Here is a 19,502-nt window from a genome sequence, read left to right on the forward strand (position 1 = left end):
TGGGGCTCAGGGAGCATCCTTACAGAACTTTACATATGAAGTCATTAGTGTCGGAGTTGTGTGGTGCCCGGCTGCTGAATGGATTCTTCCAGTCAGGAAGGAGTAGATCCATTAGAGTGTGTGTCCTTGGATTACAATGATATGTAGGCACTGGAAAAGGAGAGGAAGGTATACAGAGTCAAATACTGCGGACAGATCCACAAGGATGACAGATGCAGTGACTCCTCTGTCCAGAGCCATGTGGAAGTAATCTGTGGTAGCAATGAAGGCAGCATCTGTGCTATGGTTTGGTCCGAAACCAGAATACGAGGTGTTGAGGAGTTGGTAGTCATTGAGGTATTTGGTGAGGTGTCTGCTGATGAGTTTTTCTAAGACCTTGACCAGGAATGGTAGCATGGAGATCAGTTTGTAGTTGGCAAGCATTGATGGGTCTGCATGGATACATTTTCTTCGGCCATGGAAGGATGCAGAAGAGGTGGAGGCATTCAGAATGGGCGTGAGCATGGCGCTGATGAGTTGCAGTCCTCTGAAGTAGGCGTGGTAGGGGCATTGTTCCGATGGGGCCTGAGTGGATGGACTTCATGGTGGCAGAGGTTTCTTCTGGGGTGTGAAGGGCCATGCGCTTATCATTTGTTCTTTGGATAAGATTGGGAGGCGTTTGGCAAGGTCTGTGGGGTCCGGTTGGGAGCTGAAGTTGCTGTAAATGGTGGTGAGTCTGAAGAATTGAAAGAGATTGTTACCGAGGTCCTGTGAGGGGCTAATTGATTTGGAGGCAGCTGATGGCGAGATAAAAGCTTTCAAAATAGCAAAGATTTATTTGCTTCTGATGGTGATGCTATCTATGTGGTGTGCTAGATTGGTGAGTCTTAGGGCGGATATGAATGTGCTCCTGTTTGCATTGTCCTGGCTCAGTCTCCATTTGTGTTCCAATCATTTTAGTGGCGTTGTATCAGTCTGAATTCCTCGATTTACCAACTGGCTAGGTGATTTATTGTTTTGCTGTTTTAGGAGGGCCAGGAAGTCAGCACAGGTGAACCAATTGTTGAAATTCTTGATGGCTTTGGGGAGGCTGTTGCTGTGTTCGAGTCAGTGGGTGTTGACCGCGGCGTTCCAGTTCTGGTCAGTGATGCGCTTCCAGTTTCGTTGGGCTGGTCTATTGGTAGTGCGTATGCTTTGGAACAGAACAGGGATGCAAACTTGACGAGGACATGGTCTGTCCAGGGGACTGGTGTGGACTTGTCAACTTGGATGTTCTCGAAGATGTTGATAATAGGGTCCAGGAAGTGTCAGGCGATGTGGCAGGTCCCTTTACTAGTTGGATGAGGCCCAGGCTCTTAAGGTCTTCAAAGTGTGCTCTTAAGTTGGACTCAGGGTGATCTTACAAGTGGAAGCAGGTCTCCGAGTAGAATGTAATTGCTAGGATTGAAGGTGAGTGGCTCGACAAAGTCCGTGATGGTGCCGCTGAAGGTCATGCTTAGTCCTGGTGGTCTGTCGATGAGAGTGCTGCTTAGGGTGAATTTGGCTGTGACGTGGAGCTTGAAAGTCAGGTGTTCCATGTTGGAGGATGATGTGTCCGTGGATGTGGGACAACTGATGGTGTTCTTGTGGATGATGGTGATTCCGCCTCAAGTCTTGTGAAGTCTGTCTTGCCTGGCAATCTTGTAGCTGGGGGACGGCTGTGGCGATGTCAGGTGCCGATGAGGGGTTCATCCAGGACTCTGAGGGAAGAGTAGTCAGGGTCATTGTTGTACAGCAGGTCTCGGAACTGATGAGTGAGTGGGTGTTGAGGAGCATGCATGTCAGTGTAGTGTTGTGTGAGTGGTGGAAGCGCTGTGCGAGAGAGTGGGGTGTTGTTTGCTTTCAGCGTTGGGAATAAGTGCATTAAAACTTGCAGAAAGCTCAGGAGCATGCTTTCTCTGTGTTGAGTGGTGAGGCAGTAGCATGTGGAACATCTGTCAGGTTTGCGGGCACATAGGGTCACAGCATGATAGCGACAGGAGAGCTGAGGACCAGAGTTCCTAGCACTGGACAAGGTCTAGGTACGGATGGCCACAGATGTGCTTGCCTTTGGGGCACCTACTGAACATGTCCGTTTTGCGGCAGCCATTAAGTAGGTTCTGAGAGGGGAGTAGAGTGATGTCACCGCCTGTGCAGATCGATGATGGAAATGAGCCCTCTTGCTTGGCTTATTCTTTTAAAGACCTTTATGGTAGAAAACTAGTGATGTCCCTACCTGTGCAGCTGGATGATGGGAAATCCAGTGATGTCATTTCCCGTGCAGAAGGATAATGGAAATAAGTCCTCTTGCTTGGCTTCTTCTTTTAAATATGTCTACACATTGAGTGCCAGACCCTAGCTTTGACAATTTTCACCCTAACACATAATTTTGTTTACTCTGTAGGTTCTAAGAAGGGCCCTAAAAATAACTAATCTGTTTGTGCCTGGACATTACTGATTATTTGGAAGAAACTGAAGCTGCCAGGCTTTGGTGCACAACTCAAAGCCTCTTAAGCATTCAGTGACTGGAGGTTTTGACTAGAGGGTACTGCCCTGTTCACAAGAGGTCTCGACAACGACTCCACAAGACCAATGTAAGTACATCCATCCCCTCATCCGAGAGCCAAATTTGTGGGTCTGTTTGGCCCATTCTTGTTATATGACAGATTCACTTCTGGAGAGGAGCCTCATACCTCAAGTCTCTTTTTTTGGTAAACTCAAACCATTCTGCCTTCTGTGTAGGCGGTTGGAACCTGGAATGGTAACACCAACAGCGATTCTCAGCTCTTGCTGCCATCCCTAGTTCCTCAGAGCTGCTATTATCTAGGCTCAGTGAGGCTGCTTGTCGCATCTTCATTGCCTTCTTATTGGCTACCAGTGTAATCTCCTCACCCAAAACGACTTTTTGGAATGATTTTTCGAACAGCCATATATTCCTATAGGGCCCTTATGTAGAGGTACCTGCTTGACCTCCTCTTCCGACTCCAACCAGCCTCATGCTTTAGCACCAGGATGGTTGAGGACCTTGACCACTGAAAACTTTAATTTGCCCAATTATGACATCCTGAATGCTAGATCTAGTTTTCAAAAAGGTCTGTGGAGAATGCATTTAACACAGGAATGAAGGCCAATGTAATGCGAGATCACATTATACTTTTTAGCAACAGACTATTCAGCAATTCGTAAGAAGTCTAGCCAAGGGATTTTTTAACATTCTGGCTGAAAAAGGAATCCCACAAATAAGAAATGCAGGGTGTCATTAGACACCAGGCAATCTGGCCAAGACCGAAGCCAATCAACTTCAGAAAAATGGAATCCTCAAAGCTTAAACTCTTTAAAGCACGTGCCCTTTGGCACAAGCGAGCATATAAAATATTAGGAAGCTGTAAAAGTACAACTGAAGCAGAAGAACAATCTGCAAGAACTATGCAAGCTGTTTACATTTCTACTTTACTGCTGTGGAAAGACAGCTCTGATGTCAGAGTAACCTGGCAGGCATGTAGACTGGTGGTTTTCAGGCTGGGTCATGCAAGCACCCAGGCATCAACATTGATATTCTACATTTCACTGTGCAAAGTACTCATGTCCCCTTTCAAGATAGAAGACATTTCCCAAAAGTGTGGGTGAAGTGAGTTTGAACATAGTACTATGAATATGTTAAAAAAATAAACAATAGAACCATGGCTACAAAAAAATACTTTTAAATTACAAGAGTTCCCTTGCGCTGCACTCCAGTGATCCGCATTTTATGGCACAACCTACCATCAAGCTGTGGTATTAAAACACTTATATTTCATATTTAGGGTTATAAAAAAGCAAAGGCCCTGTATTTTCAGTGGGTATAGGAAAAAGTGGCACTGTACTTCCTCAAATGATGTTCCTGTAGTGCAAAACTTGTCTATTGATACTAACCCTCTCCTAGGTACATCAGGCCAGAACCGCTCCTTAATCCCAATTCGAAACTGACAGTCACTCTTTCATGAAATGAACTATCAGTGTGTCCCATATGGTGTGCTCTCTTCCAAGCACAAAACATAGCATTCAATAGTAAGTGGCTGCAGAATAGCCGTCTCTTATCATTTGTCTACAAGGTTCTGATCCCTCCTATACAGCCCGACAATGTGTTTTCTAACTTTACAAAACATGGTTTGTCTAGGGTATTATCCATGTGGTAACAGGTTTGCCCTATTTGGAAGTATAACCAGTATGTCTCACAGTGCAGCAGTCTATGGAGGCGTGAAGTTTGTAATGTCTTTAATCTGGGCCTCTTCTCTGCTCACACTAACAGCTTCACCATTGTGGATAATTCTGTTAGCATTTTCCTAGGGATATTGAGGGGCAACATCACAAAGACATAATTAAGACAGGTTGCTATGTTACTTTTCACTACTCTGGCCCTTCCGCAGAGCAATAAGTAAAGGGTAGAGTCCTTTTCGGATCAAAATAGCGACCACCTTCTTTACAGTAGGCCTTGGATGGATGCACTACTCCATGCTACTTGTTGGTAACTTTTAACATGCAGAATATTAATAACAAACTAGCCCCCTTTAAGCTACTCCATTCTTGTTAGTTTGGGAGGTTTGTCTTATAAATCAGTGCGATGTCCGGCTTGGTACTGTAAAGTAACTATGGTATTTGTTTTTAAATTTTATGTAATGGGTAAGCCCATTGACATTGAGAACGATAAGCACTAAGTCCCTTGAGGTAAGCCTGGTGGGGAAGCAGTGGCTGTTGAGCTTATCCAAGTATTGTTAGTAGGGCTGTGCAGCCCTGATGGACCCCCCCCCCCGGCCAATAAATAGTAGTTGTATGCCTGGTATGGGGTGTTGTAAAAAGCCAAACACTTTTACACTTAATTGTCTGGTGCACGGGGAGCCAGTGAAGTTGTTGCAAAAGGGGAGAGAGGCCTTCCTGGGTGGCATATTCTGGACTAGCTGGGTAGCTGTGTTCTGTACCACCTGAAGTTCATTCAGTAATGATTAATTAGCTGCAACCAAAAGAGCATTACAATAGTCCAGGCGACTGATGACCAAAGCCTCAACCAGGGTTTTGCGCACACACAATGGAAGGAGGGGGAATACTCTATGCAAGGGACTCATCACATGAAAGCAGGTGCCAGCGGTAGCCACTACATGATCCTTCATGGAAAGGGCTGGATCCAGTCGCACAGCCATATTTATTTTACCACTGTAATAGGGATAGGGACTTTGCCCAAGTCACCACGCCACAACTCTGCAGACCAAAGTGTATTGGAACTGCCAAAGAGCATAATCTCAGTCTTTCTAGCATACAGATGGAGACAGTTTTCTGTCATCCAAGAGGAGATTGCTTTTATGTCATCCGAGAAACGGGTTCTAGTAGACAGAGTGCTATTATTAAAAGATAGGACAAGTTTGGTATCGTGGGCATAAGAAATGGGGGTGGGACCAAATGCTCTGATAATCTTAGCAAGGGGGGGCACATATATGTTAAACAAAGTAAGGCTAAAACAGGAACCTTGAGGCACTCCTTTGGTGAGTTCAATGATACAGGATCAGAAAGGTCCTAGATTAATGTGCTGTGTGTTAGAAAGCTAGTGAACCATTGTAGAGCTCGTCCACAAATTCCTATCCCCTCCAATTTTTGAAGGAGTGTACAGCGTGATACTGTATCGAAAGCTGCAGACAAGTCTAGCAACACAGCCTGGTTGTTATTAAGAGAGTATCTGATATGATCTGCTACCATAATCAGTGTTGATTTAGTGCTTTGCATAGGTCTAAAACGAGACTGTGAAGGCACCAGACAACCAATAGATTCTTTGTATTCTGTGAGTTTTTTGTTAATATAGCCTTCTAGTAATTTGCTCATCAGAGGAAGAAGGGAGATAGGGCGGTAGTTGGACAGATCTGAGGCTTGGAGATTCGCCTCTTATGAATAGGGATTACCTGAGTGACTTACACTCTAGTGGAAGTTGACCTTCACATAGAGAGAGATTTAATATTGGGCAGATAGATGGGGCAAGCAGAGTGGTTAGCAGCGAAGAAATCTTGGCTGGTACAATATCAAGAGGCGACCCAGATTTAGCAAACCAAGGCTGCCTCTGCCCCAACTCTGCATTGTCGAAAAGGAACATCCGTTTAAGGAGCTGAATTCAAGTGGGCAGGGGATCCAGACAGATATTGGCATGGTACGGAAATATACCTTAACCTCTTCCATGCGCATGACGAGCTGAGCTCGTCATGAGTTGCGCCGCTCGCATGCTCATGACGAGCTCAGCTCGTCATGTAACGCTGCTTTTGTAAAAAAGCCGCACAGCGCGAAAATCGCGGCCGCACGCATGCGGTTAAGCAGGCATCAAGTGGAAACAGTATGGCCCCAAAACAGCACCCACAACTCTCAGCAAGCAATGAAGAATAGCTATTGTACAAAAGTAAAAGTCAAGAGGTGTCTTCTCAGAAGGTATTGTCTGAGTAGGTTTCTGATTATGGCCAATCTTGGCATCAGTGACCTGAAGGAGGCAGGTGGCAAATACATCAGTGCCCAATCCAAGATAGCCACCTCTGTTTTCACTGTATGCACACAGCTAAGGAAGCAAGATTGAAAAGTCTGAAGGTGAGAGCTCGATGAGAGTTAGATTTGTAAATAGGGCCCTGAGTGCATTGCTGCTACTGTGCACTGAATGGAGCTGAGCAGTGTCTCAGCATTCTTGTTCATAACGTTTAATATCAGTGGTATTACAGATACTCAGTGGCCCTCACCACACGGGGGGAGGAGATATCAAGAACCTCAATTGGCTAGATATTCCTGCAGTAAAAGCACTGTGAGCCAGAGCCGTTTCGGAGCACTAGAATGCCGCCATTTCCTTAGGTGCCATATATGGATAAAGTGATAATTTTTGTGTGCAGATAAACACACATCCCTAAACATAGAGAGCAGCTGGGCTGATGTGTCCATCTTTGGGTCATTGGTGCTTGATGCATTTTCCGCACCATATAGGGAAACAATAGGGAGAAAGCACAAGCAAATATCCCAACCCCACTTTTCTATAGAATACTTCTCCGTGCCCATGGGCATTGGTACCTGGAGGCAAAGCAACAGCAAAGAAGTACATTGCTGGAGTTCCATAATGGTGGAATTACAGACTGAGAATATGGCATCTGATCTTCCGTTTGTGTATTTCTTCTTCTGTGCTGAGGAAGTCAGCAAAGTCATTGTCCACGCCATAACTCCCAATGCCAATTTGTTAGGGCAAACCTGGACAGGTGTGGAGACTGCATTTCTGTATGTTTTACATGATGGGCATATTGTCTGTTTAAATTATGAGAACTTTCTTTAAAAGTTTTTTGGGGGGGAAAGCCCAAAGTGCTAATTGCAGTTCCATGAGCTCCAACACATTGTGGAGGAGTTGCTCTTGTGGAAAGCACTGAGTCTGTGTGTCGAGAAACAATCTGCCCAGTGATAGTTTAGCCTCAGCTTTGCCTTTTGTGCTTCACACTGCCCCCCCCCCCCAACACTAGATCCTCCTAGTTCCAAGTTGCTTGTGATCACTGTGGCTATCCAGACACACTAGCAAAAGGATGCATGTGTAATCTTGCGTAGGGATTACAACAATATATGATGCCATTATTCCCAACAGTTTAATTGTAATTTCTCTTTCAGAGGATACAACATCTGGTAAAGGTATATCAGCCAATATAATGCTATCACACTTGCTTGGGTATGTTTTTCCTGCGATTGCATGGAGTGTGGCCCTGGAAAGCCTGGGTCTGTTGTGGGCTCAGGTGTATTTTTGAATTTTATGGTGAATCCTAATTCGTGGAGAAGGGGAATGACCTACTGAGTATGGCTAAGGCATTGGGGTTGACTTGTCCCCTTTACTAGCCAGTCATCCAGGTTTAAAAGCATATGAATCTGGCTGTATCACAAGTGCACTACCACTAAAGTTAGACATATTTCAACTACTCATGGAGCTGTAGGTGGCCTTGGAATTGATGTGTTCCACCTAAAACAAACCTTAAGTACTGTCTAAGTACCTGATATATGGTGATGTGAAAGGCAGCATCTTTGAGGTCGAATGTCACCATGTATTCTCCCATAGCCAGCAGTGGGATGACGTCTTGCAGGGTGACCATCCTGAATTGATTGGAAGTGATCTAGCGGCGAGGACTCTCAAGTCAAAGATCGGGTCATGGTTCTGTCCTTTTTGAGAGAGTCTGCTCCTTTTCCCCTCTGACGTGTTGGCACTATTTATATTGCCTCTTTTTGTAAAAATGCCTGCCCATTTTCCATCAAGAGTTTGAGGTGGACCTTGTTGATTTTGTGAGAAGTGGGAGAAGGAGATTAAGAGAGAGGTATTGTGAAACGCCAAGCAGTAGCTGTGGGCAAAGATGCATAACACGGACTGATCCAAGGTTATGACATCTCAATGCAGATGGTATAACCTCAGCCTTCCCCTAAGATGTATAGAGTGGTCAGTGGCCATGAGAGAAAGGTCATTGTTTGGTGGCTGAGGTGCCTCTTCTTGTGCACCTCTAGCCTTGAAAAGACAATTACAACAAAACTTTCCTTCAGAATACTACCCTTGCATGGCACGCTGGTATCTAGACAGGACTGCTGTGGATGGTGTGGCAGCCTGGCACTGTACAGCTGATTATGTGGGCAGATTTGTGCTTTGCGGAAACCTGCTGCATGTTGTTGGTGCTTTAAGACACCTATTGCTTTTGCGGTGTCAGTGCCCTTCATTATTTTGCCCAGTAGGTCATTCCCCTAAGGTCCTAATATATGATGTCCACCAAACGGCAGACCATGGAGGTGCTGCTGGACTTCAGGATGGAATGCTGAGGAGCATGAAGCTCGCTAATGTGCCTGAGTGAGGTGATTTGTGATCAAGAAAGCCACCTTCTAAGACCAGAATGGCAGTTAAGAGGAGTAAAGGGGTTCAAAAAGAAGACCCCATGAGTCATGTGAGGACTACATTGAGGTTCCACACAGGTGCAAGAGGTATTTTTGGAGGTGATACCACCTAAGAAGGATTTAATGACTGGTATCTTAAACAGCAAGGAGAGTTGCCTGTTTTGAAGATATGCTGCAAATGCAATATAAGCATATAGAGATGTAGGCATGGACTGCCTTGTATAAATGTAGAAAGAAAGAAACATACTCCTGAATAGTGACTGTGGGAATCAAACTGCTTGTAAATGCCGTAGTACATGAACCTTTTCCACTTAGCAGCATAACAGGCACAAATAGAGGGCTTGCAGGCTCCCCTCCCCCAAGTAAAACAATGCATTCCTATAACAGACTGAAGTAACCAACTTCTAGGAACTCAGGTGCCAGATTGCAAGGTTCAATTGTTTGGGACCTGGGTGTCTGAGCTGACTTTGATGCTGAGTGAGAAGATCTGGCCTGAGCAGCAGCTTTGCCTGAGGACTGACTGACATCTCTAGGAGCACTGAATACAAGGGATGTCTCACCCAGGTAGGTGTCACTGGGCTGAGGGTCATGAACACCTATTTTATCCTCATCACCACATAGGGAATAAAGGGCAGAGGCAAAAAAGTGTAGCAAATTATCCCAGAATAGTTCATCCAGACTGCATTGGCAAAGGACTGTGGGTGCGAGTACCTGGAGGTGAAGTTTATGTATTTTGTGTTTTCATCAGGGGCAAACAGGTCTATTGTTGGAGTCCCCCACCGTTGGAAAAAATTGTGAAGGGCTTGTGGGTGGAATTGCAACTCGTGGGCTTCTTGATTTGTCCTGTTGAGCAGGTACGCAAACTTGTTCGCCACTCCCACCAAATGCTCTGCCAACTGATTAATGTTGTCACGGGTTGCCCAGTGTCAAATCTGCTGAGCTAACACAGAGAGCTAGGGGGGAGCCGGTGCAGCCCTGATTTAGGAAGCAGAACATGGCAGTAATGTTGTCTGTCGTTATTAGTACTGTTTTCCCCTTCAGAAGTGTGAGAAATGCCGTCATGGCTAGCCAGATAGCTTGAAGCTGCAGGTAGTTTTTGTGGCATCCCTGGTGCTGAAGGATCCAGTTGACTTGGACAGTTATCTCGTGGAGGTGAGCTTACCACCCCAGGTGAGACGCGTCAGTGGGGATGGTCATCTGCGGAACGGGTCTAGAAAGAGCCTGTCCAGCGACAGGTTGTGTCTGTTTCACCAAAGCAGAGAGTGCTGAGCCATGGTCATTACCAGCACTAGATCATGCCAGTGCTCTTCCGCCTGTATCTGCTGCCTTGAGAGGCATTCTTGTTGAGGGTGTACGTGTAACCTGGTGTGTGGTTCAATCATTATGTATGAAGCCATCTTCCTCAACAGTTTCATGACAGTTTAAAATGTAATGGGACGGTGTGTCTAGAAAAAGGCAGCAGCATTAAGACTGAGCCGAAGAAGGGCTGAACCTGCTGTGGCTAAAAATGTGGGATTGTTTTTTGCATAGATGGTGAATGCTAGGCTGTGAAATAGAGACACTTCTATTTGAGTGTATGATGATGTTTGCTGCTTATCTTGATCTGTCATCTAAATATTGGAAAACATGTATGGCATATCTGCTCAGGTGTGGTGCTACTGAAGCTAGGCACTTTGTAAACATTTGTGGAGCTGTAGTAACTCCGATGGGTAAGACTGTGAACTGGTAGTGCTGTCCACTTACCATGAAACAAAGATATTGGCTATATGTTGGGTGCACATCTTTCAGATCCAGCACTGAAATGAAGTCCTCTTAGTGTAGCAGCGCGAAGATGACTTGTAGAGTGACCATATGAAAGTGTTCAGAGAGAATAAACCTCTTCCACAGCCAGTCATTCTTCTGGGGATCAAAAAGTACTGGGAGTACACCCTACACTGCGTTGGAGTGCAGATACTGGTTGATTGTGCCCTTTGCTAAAAGTACACAAATTCATTCCTTCAGAAAGTGAAGGTGGAATGAACTCAGTAAGTGACGGCGGGGTGAGACGTTGGGATGGGGTGTGTGGAATTCAAGGTAGTACCATTTACACATAAAGCAGAGACCCCAATCGTCTGTGTTTTCCCACTGTGCTAGTAAGTGCCTCAGTCTTCCCCCGGCTAGCACAATGTGGTTGGAGGAGGGGGGGCGTTGGAGTCTCTAATCTTCAATTGAGGCGCCCCTTGCGGAGCCACCTCCACTGTTTCCACACCGATTTTCCCTATTGTCCCCCCTAAGTTGCTGGGGGTCTTCAAAGGTCTGCTGGTAAGGGGTTCTTTGACCAGGGCACCTTGGTTTTGCCCCTTCGCTGCTTTTCTGACCGCAGAAGGAAATTTTGGGAATGTAGGGCACACGTTCATTTGTGGCTGTCGGTGTACTTACTGATTTTCTTCAAGCATCTGGGTGACTAGGAAGCCAAACAGATCTCCCCCTCAAAAAGGACATTCAAGAGGTGCTGTTTCATCTCAAGCGAGAACCCTGACAGGTATACCTGTGAAGGAGAATGCAGTATTAATACACCTTGTGGCCTTATCCTCCGTGTCAAGGACACATTTAATGTTGGAATTGCTTGTGGTTTTCCCCTCGGCATCCAACTCTTGTTGCCTCTTAGCAATGGCCATTGGAAGGTGCTTCACAAGCTCCTCAAACCTCCTCTCAGTAGCACCTGTCGCACCTGGAGAGTTCAAAATGCACCAATGCATGGCTGTGCCAAGCACTATCAGCTTCCAGTGGAGTTAAAGTGCTTAGACTCCTTTTCAGGCACAGGGGCACCTTCTGTGGTCTTTTCTGAATCACTTTTATAGGTGGTGTGAACAACAAAGGAGCCCGGAAAATAAAAGCCACAGCATCATGGGCATGGTGATACAGTTCTTTCACTCAGGGAGTAACCAACCTAGCCTTTCCTGGCTCCTTAAAGTTATCAGTGGCATTCCCGTCAGCATGGAGAGTTAATGCAGCGCATGCTCAGTCTTCTATAGGGTTTCAACCAGGAAGTTATCTTAGTCCTGCACTATGTATAGTTTCACCTGACGATGTTGCGCAGCCCTTTGTATTACTGCATGACAGTAATATCATCTGGTGGGAATGGTGTGGTAGAGTCTGCCACATGGTCCTCCCAGGGAACCTCTACTTTCCAGGGCCTAAATTGCTTGTCACTGAATTACTGTGGATTGCAAGGACTTCCTGACTCTGAGTCAGTGTCCTGTGGCTCAGGTGGAGGAGAGTGTTGGGGTAGTAGAGATGATGGTGAAAGCGGTGTAGGTGGCTGTGGTGGGAATGGTGTAGGGCTGGTGGTCGAATCCCTGACCACCATTTTGGGTTATGGAAGTGTGGAAGGGTCAAATTGTGGTTTCTCTTCCAAGGCCAACAGGCATTTTTTCTGGAACCAGTTGAGTCCTTGAGCTTAAAGTTTGGCAAGTAGTTTGCTGTTGTCCAGGTAGATGAAGAGCTTTTTCTGCTTTCCATCCAGGACCTCCAAGAGTTTTTCAAAGATGGACCCCTCTGTGGTATCAGACTTCAGCTTCGAAGGAGCAAAGAGTAGGTGCTGGTTGCTGAGATGCATTGTATGTCGATTTCGCCTCTGAGTGTGGCTTTTCAGGACCTTGGGGCTGATGTAGTGACGATTTTTTGTAGTGTGCAGGTTTTCATTGCCTCAATGCAGAGACAGCATGGAAGCGTGGTGGGATTTGGATGGGGACTTTGCAAGCATCGACCAAATCTCTTGAGTTTGCGGCACCCCAGCTGGAGGAGCAGAACCCCCAAAGGTTTGTGTTGTTTCTAGATTGATGCTCAATCCCTGCTGGTGTGGGGCTCTGCATACATCAATGTGCATTTTGGAGCTCGAAACAGACCTTGAGGTTCTGTAGAGTAGTGTGGCATTCAGCCCTGTGTGCCAGACTGCTCGTTTGAGGAACTCAAACTACAATTTAATGTCAGAAACCTTGGAAAAGACTGCTTCTGGGCTCTCCTCTGCCTTATCTGTCAGAATACCAGGATATAAGAGGGCCTGGTTTCTTCTTTCTATGCTCCACGAGGCCCCGATGCAGAGCCGAAGTTCTGGTGCCACGGACTGCTAGATTTTCGCTGTAGTTGTGCTTTTAATGCTGTTGAAAGGTAAACTGCTGGGAATGGTTTGAAAGAAATGGTGTATAATCACTTGGCAACTGAAGTAACGACAGAGGCCTATTGCGGAAGAATACAATCAGAGGTGGGACCAGTGTGTGGGTGCATTGTCGACCAAGAGTGAAGTCACAACAAGTCAAGTGATTCTGTTTTTTAGAAGAAAAAGAAGTTGCAAACATCCAAGCTCAGCACTAGATGGCAGGAGTATGCAGAGCATGTGCATCTCCAGCCACATACGCGATGAACATATCTTTTTTTGGTCTACCCTCTGGCTCTTCAGTATCTTCCTGGTGCAGCATTGTGGGCTGGACTTCTTGGAAACCGATTTTGGCACCAATGTGTGATCTGCTTCTTCTCGGTTTTGAGAATTCTATCCTTGACCTTGAGTGTCATATTGCAAGCAGCAGCACTGACTGTTGAGCTTTTTTTCTGAGGAGGTTCTTTGGACAAGGCATGATGTGTTCCTTTCTGTGGAGTAGAGACTACGTTCTAAGTCGATCTCTGGAGGACATATGCTTTGTAAAAGTAGGTGATGTGTCTTTTTGAGACTGGGATTTTTGTGGCCGGTCCTCAGCATCGATCCCTGAAACCTAAAGCATGGATTTAGCGTTGGGTGCAGGTTTTATTTGGGTGCCTGGACCATCTGTATATACCCAGTAGGAGTCCTTTGGAACTATAGAAATGGGCCTCTGCTCTAAATGATCCTCTGGGGCTACTGTAAGGCTTTCCTGCTTCAGCAATGTGCTTAACGAACCTCGGACACTGCGCCAGACTGGGCTCAGTAGACTTGTGGTACTACATCTCTGTGTAATGGGACTAGTTTATGTCTCATAAGTGCTGAAGAGTTTTCTTGGATTTGGTTCACCTTGAAACCGAAACACCTTCTTTGAAGAAAAACAAATTATAACGTTACAGGTCCATCTCAAGATGGTAGGAGTGCGTACAGCATGTGATTTACAAATACACATTCAGCAAACATATTTTACTGAGGGCTATTGCTAGACCTCCATGTCCCCAACATTTCGATCTTACCCCTGGCAGGTGCCACTACGATGAAACTAAATATCAATTTGTGGTACCTTATTCTCAACACACATCTTCCTAGAAAATGATGTCTTGTGAACAATGTAAAAAATGCATTATTTGATATACTTTGCAAAGGGTTTTTGTATCTTTAACATTTGAAATTCTCCAATGAGTAGTAATCTACAGTGCTTTTTAAGAGAAATGCAAAACTTAAGTGTAGGCCCGATGAATGGTGAGCGTATAGACTAGTTTTGACTGTTAGTATATTAGTACCAGTCACCTATTGGCATTAGACTGCATCTGATCTCATCTGTTTCAGAAAAATCTGGTGTGGTGGGGAGTGGGATTGTCGGGGGTATCAATTTGTTAGAAAGGACATGTAAGAAGTGAAACCCTTTTTTAACTATGTGACTTGTGCAAACTTGTACTTTAATTATGCAGCTAAAACATTTTGGAGGGCATACCACTTCCATTGTTAACTGCAACTTGATCAACTGAACGTATAACAATACATGCCAATACTGTACTAACAGAAAGAAATGTCAATAGGATACTGGGGGTTGCCTTCTTTCTAATACACATTTTGAACCCCTACAAGGCCTCTTGGATGGCTTCTCCATGGAAGAGGATGGTAGGTGGCCGGTTCCGCCTGTAGTGGCACCGCCTCCGAGAGCCTGGTCACCTCTAGCCTTACAGATTACTGCCCTGACCCTTAACCATGGAGTTAGAGCTTGTAATGGGTGCATTAAATCTGGCATACCGAGCAGACACACATACAACAGAGTGGGAAGGGAGTCCCGCTTGGATTATGTCCTTGTCCAACTTTCCGAATGGTCGCACATCATAGACTTTAGGGTGGTGGAAAGAGTGGACAGCGACCATAATGCTCTTGAACTAGATTTTGTCCATCCTGGTACAAGAGTCGGTGACCAAAGCATGGCGGCGACCAAACCAGAGCTTCTCCTTGAAAACAACAGAAGGAGAATTAGGTGGGAAAAACTTGTGGGTAGCCGAGAGAAGCTTCCAAAGCTCTATGATGGAATAATTCCAATTTTGGAAAAAGTGGGCGTTCTAACTGATGAAATCCGCAATGAGGACACCCGCAAATTAATATATCAGGCTCATGAGGATCTTACTAGGACCATGGCGGATGATCTCTTTTCCAAACCCCAACGTAAAAGGGGGGGACCATACTGTAAGTCCTCATGGTACAATGCTGCATGTCGTAAGGCAAAGGGAGAACTCCTCTTATGTATCAAGGAGGGCAAAGGCAGAGGGGAGGTACAGGCTAGTAGATGGGCGTATAAGAAACTGGTTGCCCAGGCCAAGATCGAATGGGAGGAGGGCCAGTGGGAGGAACTCTCTAGTTCCCTAGCTACTAGGGATTATCGCAAGTTTTGGCGAATTGTAAATGGGGGTTCCGAGAACTTACCATCAGCAATCGAACCAAACATTGCAGCGGGGGTGTGGCAGGCGCACTTTCAGTCGCTCTACACTTCAGACACCGGGGATACTTGTAATCTATTCCTAAGCACGTCCATTCATTGCAGGGGCGACTTGTTTACACTAAAGGAGGTGTGAGCAGCCATTGAAGGATTGGCATCTGGTAAGGCCCCCGGTTTGGATGGCATTCCGGGTGACCTGTTTAAACAGGAGCCTGACGTTTGGGCCCCCTATCTGGTCACAATATTCAACGCTGTCCGGTTGGGCATGGAGATTCCCAGTACTTGGCTGGGGGCAGAGGTGGTTCCCATATTCAAGAAGGGCTCGCCTCTGCTCCCAGCCAACTACAGGCCAATTAGTTTAATAGATGTGTCCCAGAAGCTTTTTGGTAGGATTGTGCTGGATCGCCTCCAGGCCTGGCTGGTGGAGACTGACACTCTTAGTCCCTACCAGGCGGGATTTAGAAAGGGGGTGTCCACAGTGGATCAGATCTTCCGTTTAAGTCTCATCTACTGGAGGACGGCGTTACTCGAGGGGGGCAGCTTGTACACGGTTTTCGTGGACTTGCGAGCCGCCTTCGATTTGGTGCCCAGAATGAAACTGTGGAGTGTGCTAGCTGAGATGGGGGTTCCACCTGACATTCTTGAAATTCTGCAGAGACTCCACCAGAACAACTTTGCACGCGTCAGGTGTGGAAGAAATGGCGAACTGACAGACAGATTCCCCGTTGACAGAGGGGTGAGACAGGGCTGTGTGCTTGCACCGACCCTTTTTTGCCTTTTTGTCAACGGGGTAATCGCCTACCTGAATGGGATTGAACACACCGACGCCCCCAAATTGGATGGCAGCAGGGTGCCAGTAATTATGTTCGCGGATGACACCCTGCTGCTGTCCAAAACCCCAATGGGGATCCAGCGAATCCTTGACTCCTTCTTGGTATTCTGCACGGAGAGGGGCTTGGAGATCAACGCATCAAAAACTAAACTTATGATCCTAAACCCCACTCCAAGGACTCGTCCAAATTCATTGCTTGGCACATTACGATTAGAGAGCGTTTCCACGTTTGAATATCTAGGTGTAACTTTAAATGAGAACATGACATGTGGGGAACATCGGACTAGGGCCAACTTGAAATTGGTCCAAATTGCGGGAGGCATTTCAAGGATGATGACCAAATCAACACATCGCCCGTTGGGCCCAGTCATCCAGATCTACAAAGCCCAGGCCCGGGGTGCTGTAACTTACGGGGCTGAACTCTGGGGACATACACCAGCCCCAAACCTGATGACAACCGAAAACAAATTCATCAGACAATTGGTTGCACTTCCACCAAGCACGCCGCTGCTCCCCTTGAGGTTAGACCTAGGACTTAGACCAATCACAGAGGAATTGGGTCTGAAACCTTTAACATTCTGGAGAAAGATATGGAGTAGCGAGGATCTTATCCAGTACAGGTCCGAGCTTAAGGAGTTTTTAACCCAACCAAAAGTTATGCAGATTCCTTGGCTGAAATACATAAAGTCATCGTGTGAGAGTCTAGGGTTCTTAGAACTATGGACCGACCCAGCCAATGCGTCTGCCAGGATACCGCGTAAAGTTCTGTCAAGGGCGTATTATGACCGAAAACTTGCTATTGCTTTAGATAGCAAGCGTGAGGGTTCCTTGACGTCTTTATTTACCCGAAGCAAAGACTCCTACTGCCTGGAGAAGGTTCTAGATGGGATGACCCCCGTGTTGACCAGGAAGCTATTTCTCCAGTGGAGATATGGCACATTGCCCCTTAGGTCTTTCACCAGCACTTGGACAACGCCACCAACTACAAACCAATGCCCGGCATGTGCACTTGCCGTGGAAAGTGACTTACATGTGGTTTTATTTTGCAAGGCTTACCAAGACATCAGAAAATACTGGCTTGTCCCCCTCATCAGAAACTTTGGTTGCAGACAGTTTTCCCCCATGTACAGAATTTTAAAAACCGATGTTTCACCTTTAACTGCATTGCACTGGCGAAATACCTCACAGCCATGTGGTTTATTCGTACCCGCATTTTGAAAGCGGAGTTGGGCTTATAATAATTTTATCACTTTTTTATCTTACTTTTTTAAACCATGGCTGATGGACTACTCTTATATTGTCTGGCCTTATTCTTAATCAATGTTTTAAATGATTGTGTTTATTTGTATATCTTTGATGGTCTAATCGATCGAAATAAAGATTGAAACTAAAAAAAAAAAATACACTCAACATCTAAACCAGAAAAATCCTCATCGCATTTATTGTTTGTTTTAGTATTGTCAGAGAAAAACATTTCCAAACATTTACAACTTCAGCTTAGCATTATGACTTAGCTATACATTTTAAAAGAGAATCATTTGCAAAACAAACACTTTTCCTCTGTAATGCTAATTCATAATTATCGGACAGCACAGCAACTAAACACCAGAAAAGAGGTGGAGCAGTTCATATACTAGTCATCCTTAGCCCATCACAAACCAATTGTAAAAATAAGCTTTCGCATTCAGTAAATGGGCCTTTTCAAAGCACAGAACGTTTTCCTAGTTCCCCAAAATGTATAAAGAAATTATTTGGCAGTATATTGTATCACCTGCCAGTACTCAATTAAAAGCAAATCACGTACCCAATGGCAGCAGGGGTCAAACGGGTATGCAGCTGAGGGGTAGTAGAAGTAGTTGTTGTTGTTAGAGAGCCATCTGTTCCACTCTTCTCCCAGTCAAAAGGATCACTGTCTATTACGCCAAATGTCTTCATGCTGCTGTCAAACACCGAAGTGAGGAGCTGTAGAATAGACAGGAAAATAAAGTTGAAGAAACAAGTTACTTACCTGCAACTTAGGCATTTTTCATAGATTCACATGCTTACATTATTCCCCATCATCAAGCTAGAAACCTTCATTAATCACTGCGAAAACTGCCCATACACTCATTTAACATTTTTTTAGCAAACACACTTACATGCCCTCTCTCCACATCATTATATGGCTGGAACTCTTGTGAATGAGGTGAACATAAAATGTAAGCTCTATTTTCAACAGAGGTACAATGAGGTAATGTCCCAGCTGTTCACCGATCTTGCCAGAAGCCAGAAGCCACACGTTACTCATCAACCTGGGCCTTCCATTTTGAGTACTTCAATCATCTTTAAGACGTCTGAAAGCCTACAAGCCCAGCTTTTCTAATTTACAGCCAGAAGCAATATAGCTGTTTCTACTGGTGCCCACTCCCCTACCCTCACCGTGGTCCTGATGAAGACCCCGCCCAAAATGTGTGAAATTGGCTGTTCCGATTAGGGGTCGAAACATCAACACCTCTATATATATTTTTGTCTGACATTTATGAAGGAGAATGTTTATCTGTAATTGTGTTATGACTTGACATTCAATGAGTTGACAGTAAAACTGTTGTGATAGTTTGCAATTATTTCACTGATGTTGTATGTACGTACTACTGTACTTTTTCACAATCCTTCCCATACACCTATCACCTCACCCCTCTGTGCACCTGTTTTTCAAAAAATATATCCATTTAGGATTTGTTTTGTACTTTATAAATTGATTTATTCAAATACTATGATGCAATTAAAACACATCCATTGTTGGATATACTGTATGGTGGGTCTGACTCTGATTAGATACTATTGATTAATTCCTGTACTGATTTATCTGTTTCAATTGCTCTCCACTAGAACATTACCTCATTGTACCACTATTTACCCAGGCCCAGTGGCTTTTGGGTCGCCCCATTGCTATATAACTATTTTCAACAGAGACTTCTGCAATTCAAATTTTCTAAGCAACAAGTGTAAACATAAGGTAGCCTCAGAGAAAAGGGGTAGAAGAAGGGGATCCATGTGAATCTATAAAAGAATCTATAAAAGAAAGCTAAGCTGGTGGACTCATCTACAGACGAGTAACTTCTTTCTTTTCTAATGGCTCTTTCATAGATTCACATGCTTGAATTACAACTACA

At 45.2% G+C, this 19,502-nt stretch overlaps 1 protein-coding gene across 1 annotated transcript in view; it reads right to left on the minus strand.

Moving 5' to 3' along the window:
* TTBK2 (tau tubulin kinase 2) overlaps positions 1 to 19,502 on the minus strand; it is a 631,485-nt gene that overhangs the window by 156,009 nt on the left and 455,974 nt on the right. The window contains exon 11 of the mRNA XM_078659515.1: positions 18,155 to 18,312. Coding sequence (XP_078515641.1) covers positions 18,155 to 18,312 — 158 coding nt within the window. The remainder of the gene's footprint in view (positions 1 to 18,154; positions 18,313 to 19,502) is intronic.

The sequence above is a fragment of the Lissotriton helveticus genome, chromosome 9 (assembly GCF_964261635.1).
Source record: "Lissotriton helveticus chromosome 9, aLisHel1.1, whole genome shotgun sequence".
Classification (NCBI taxonomy): Eukaryota; Metazoa; Chordata; class Amphibia; order Caudata; family Salamandridae; genus Lissotriton; species Lissotriton helveticus.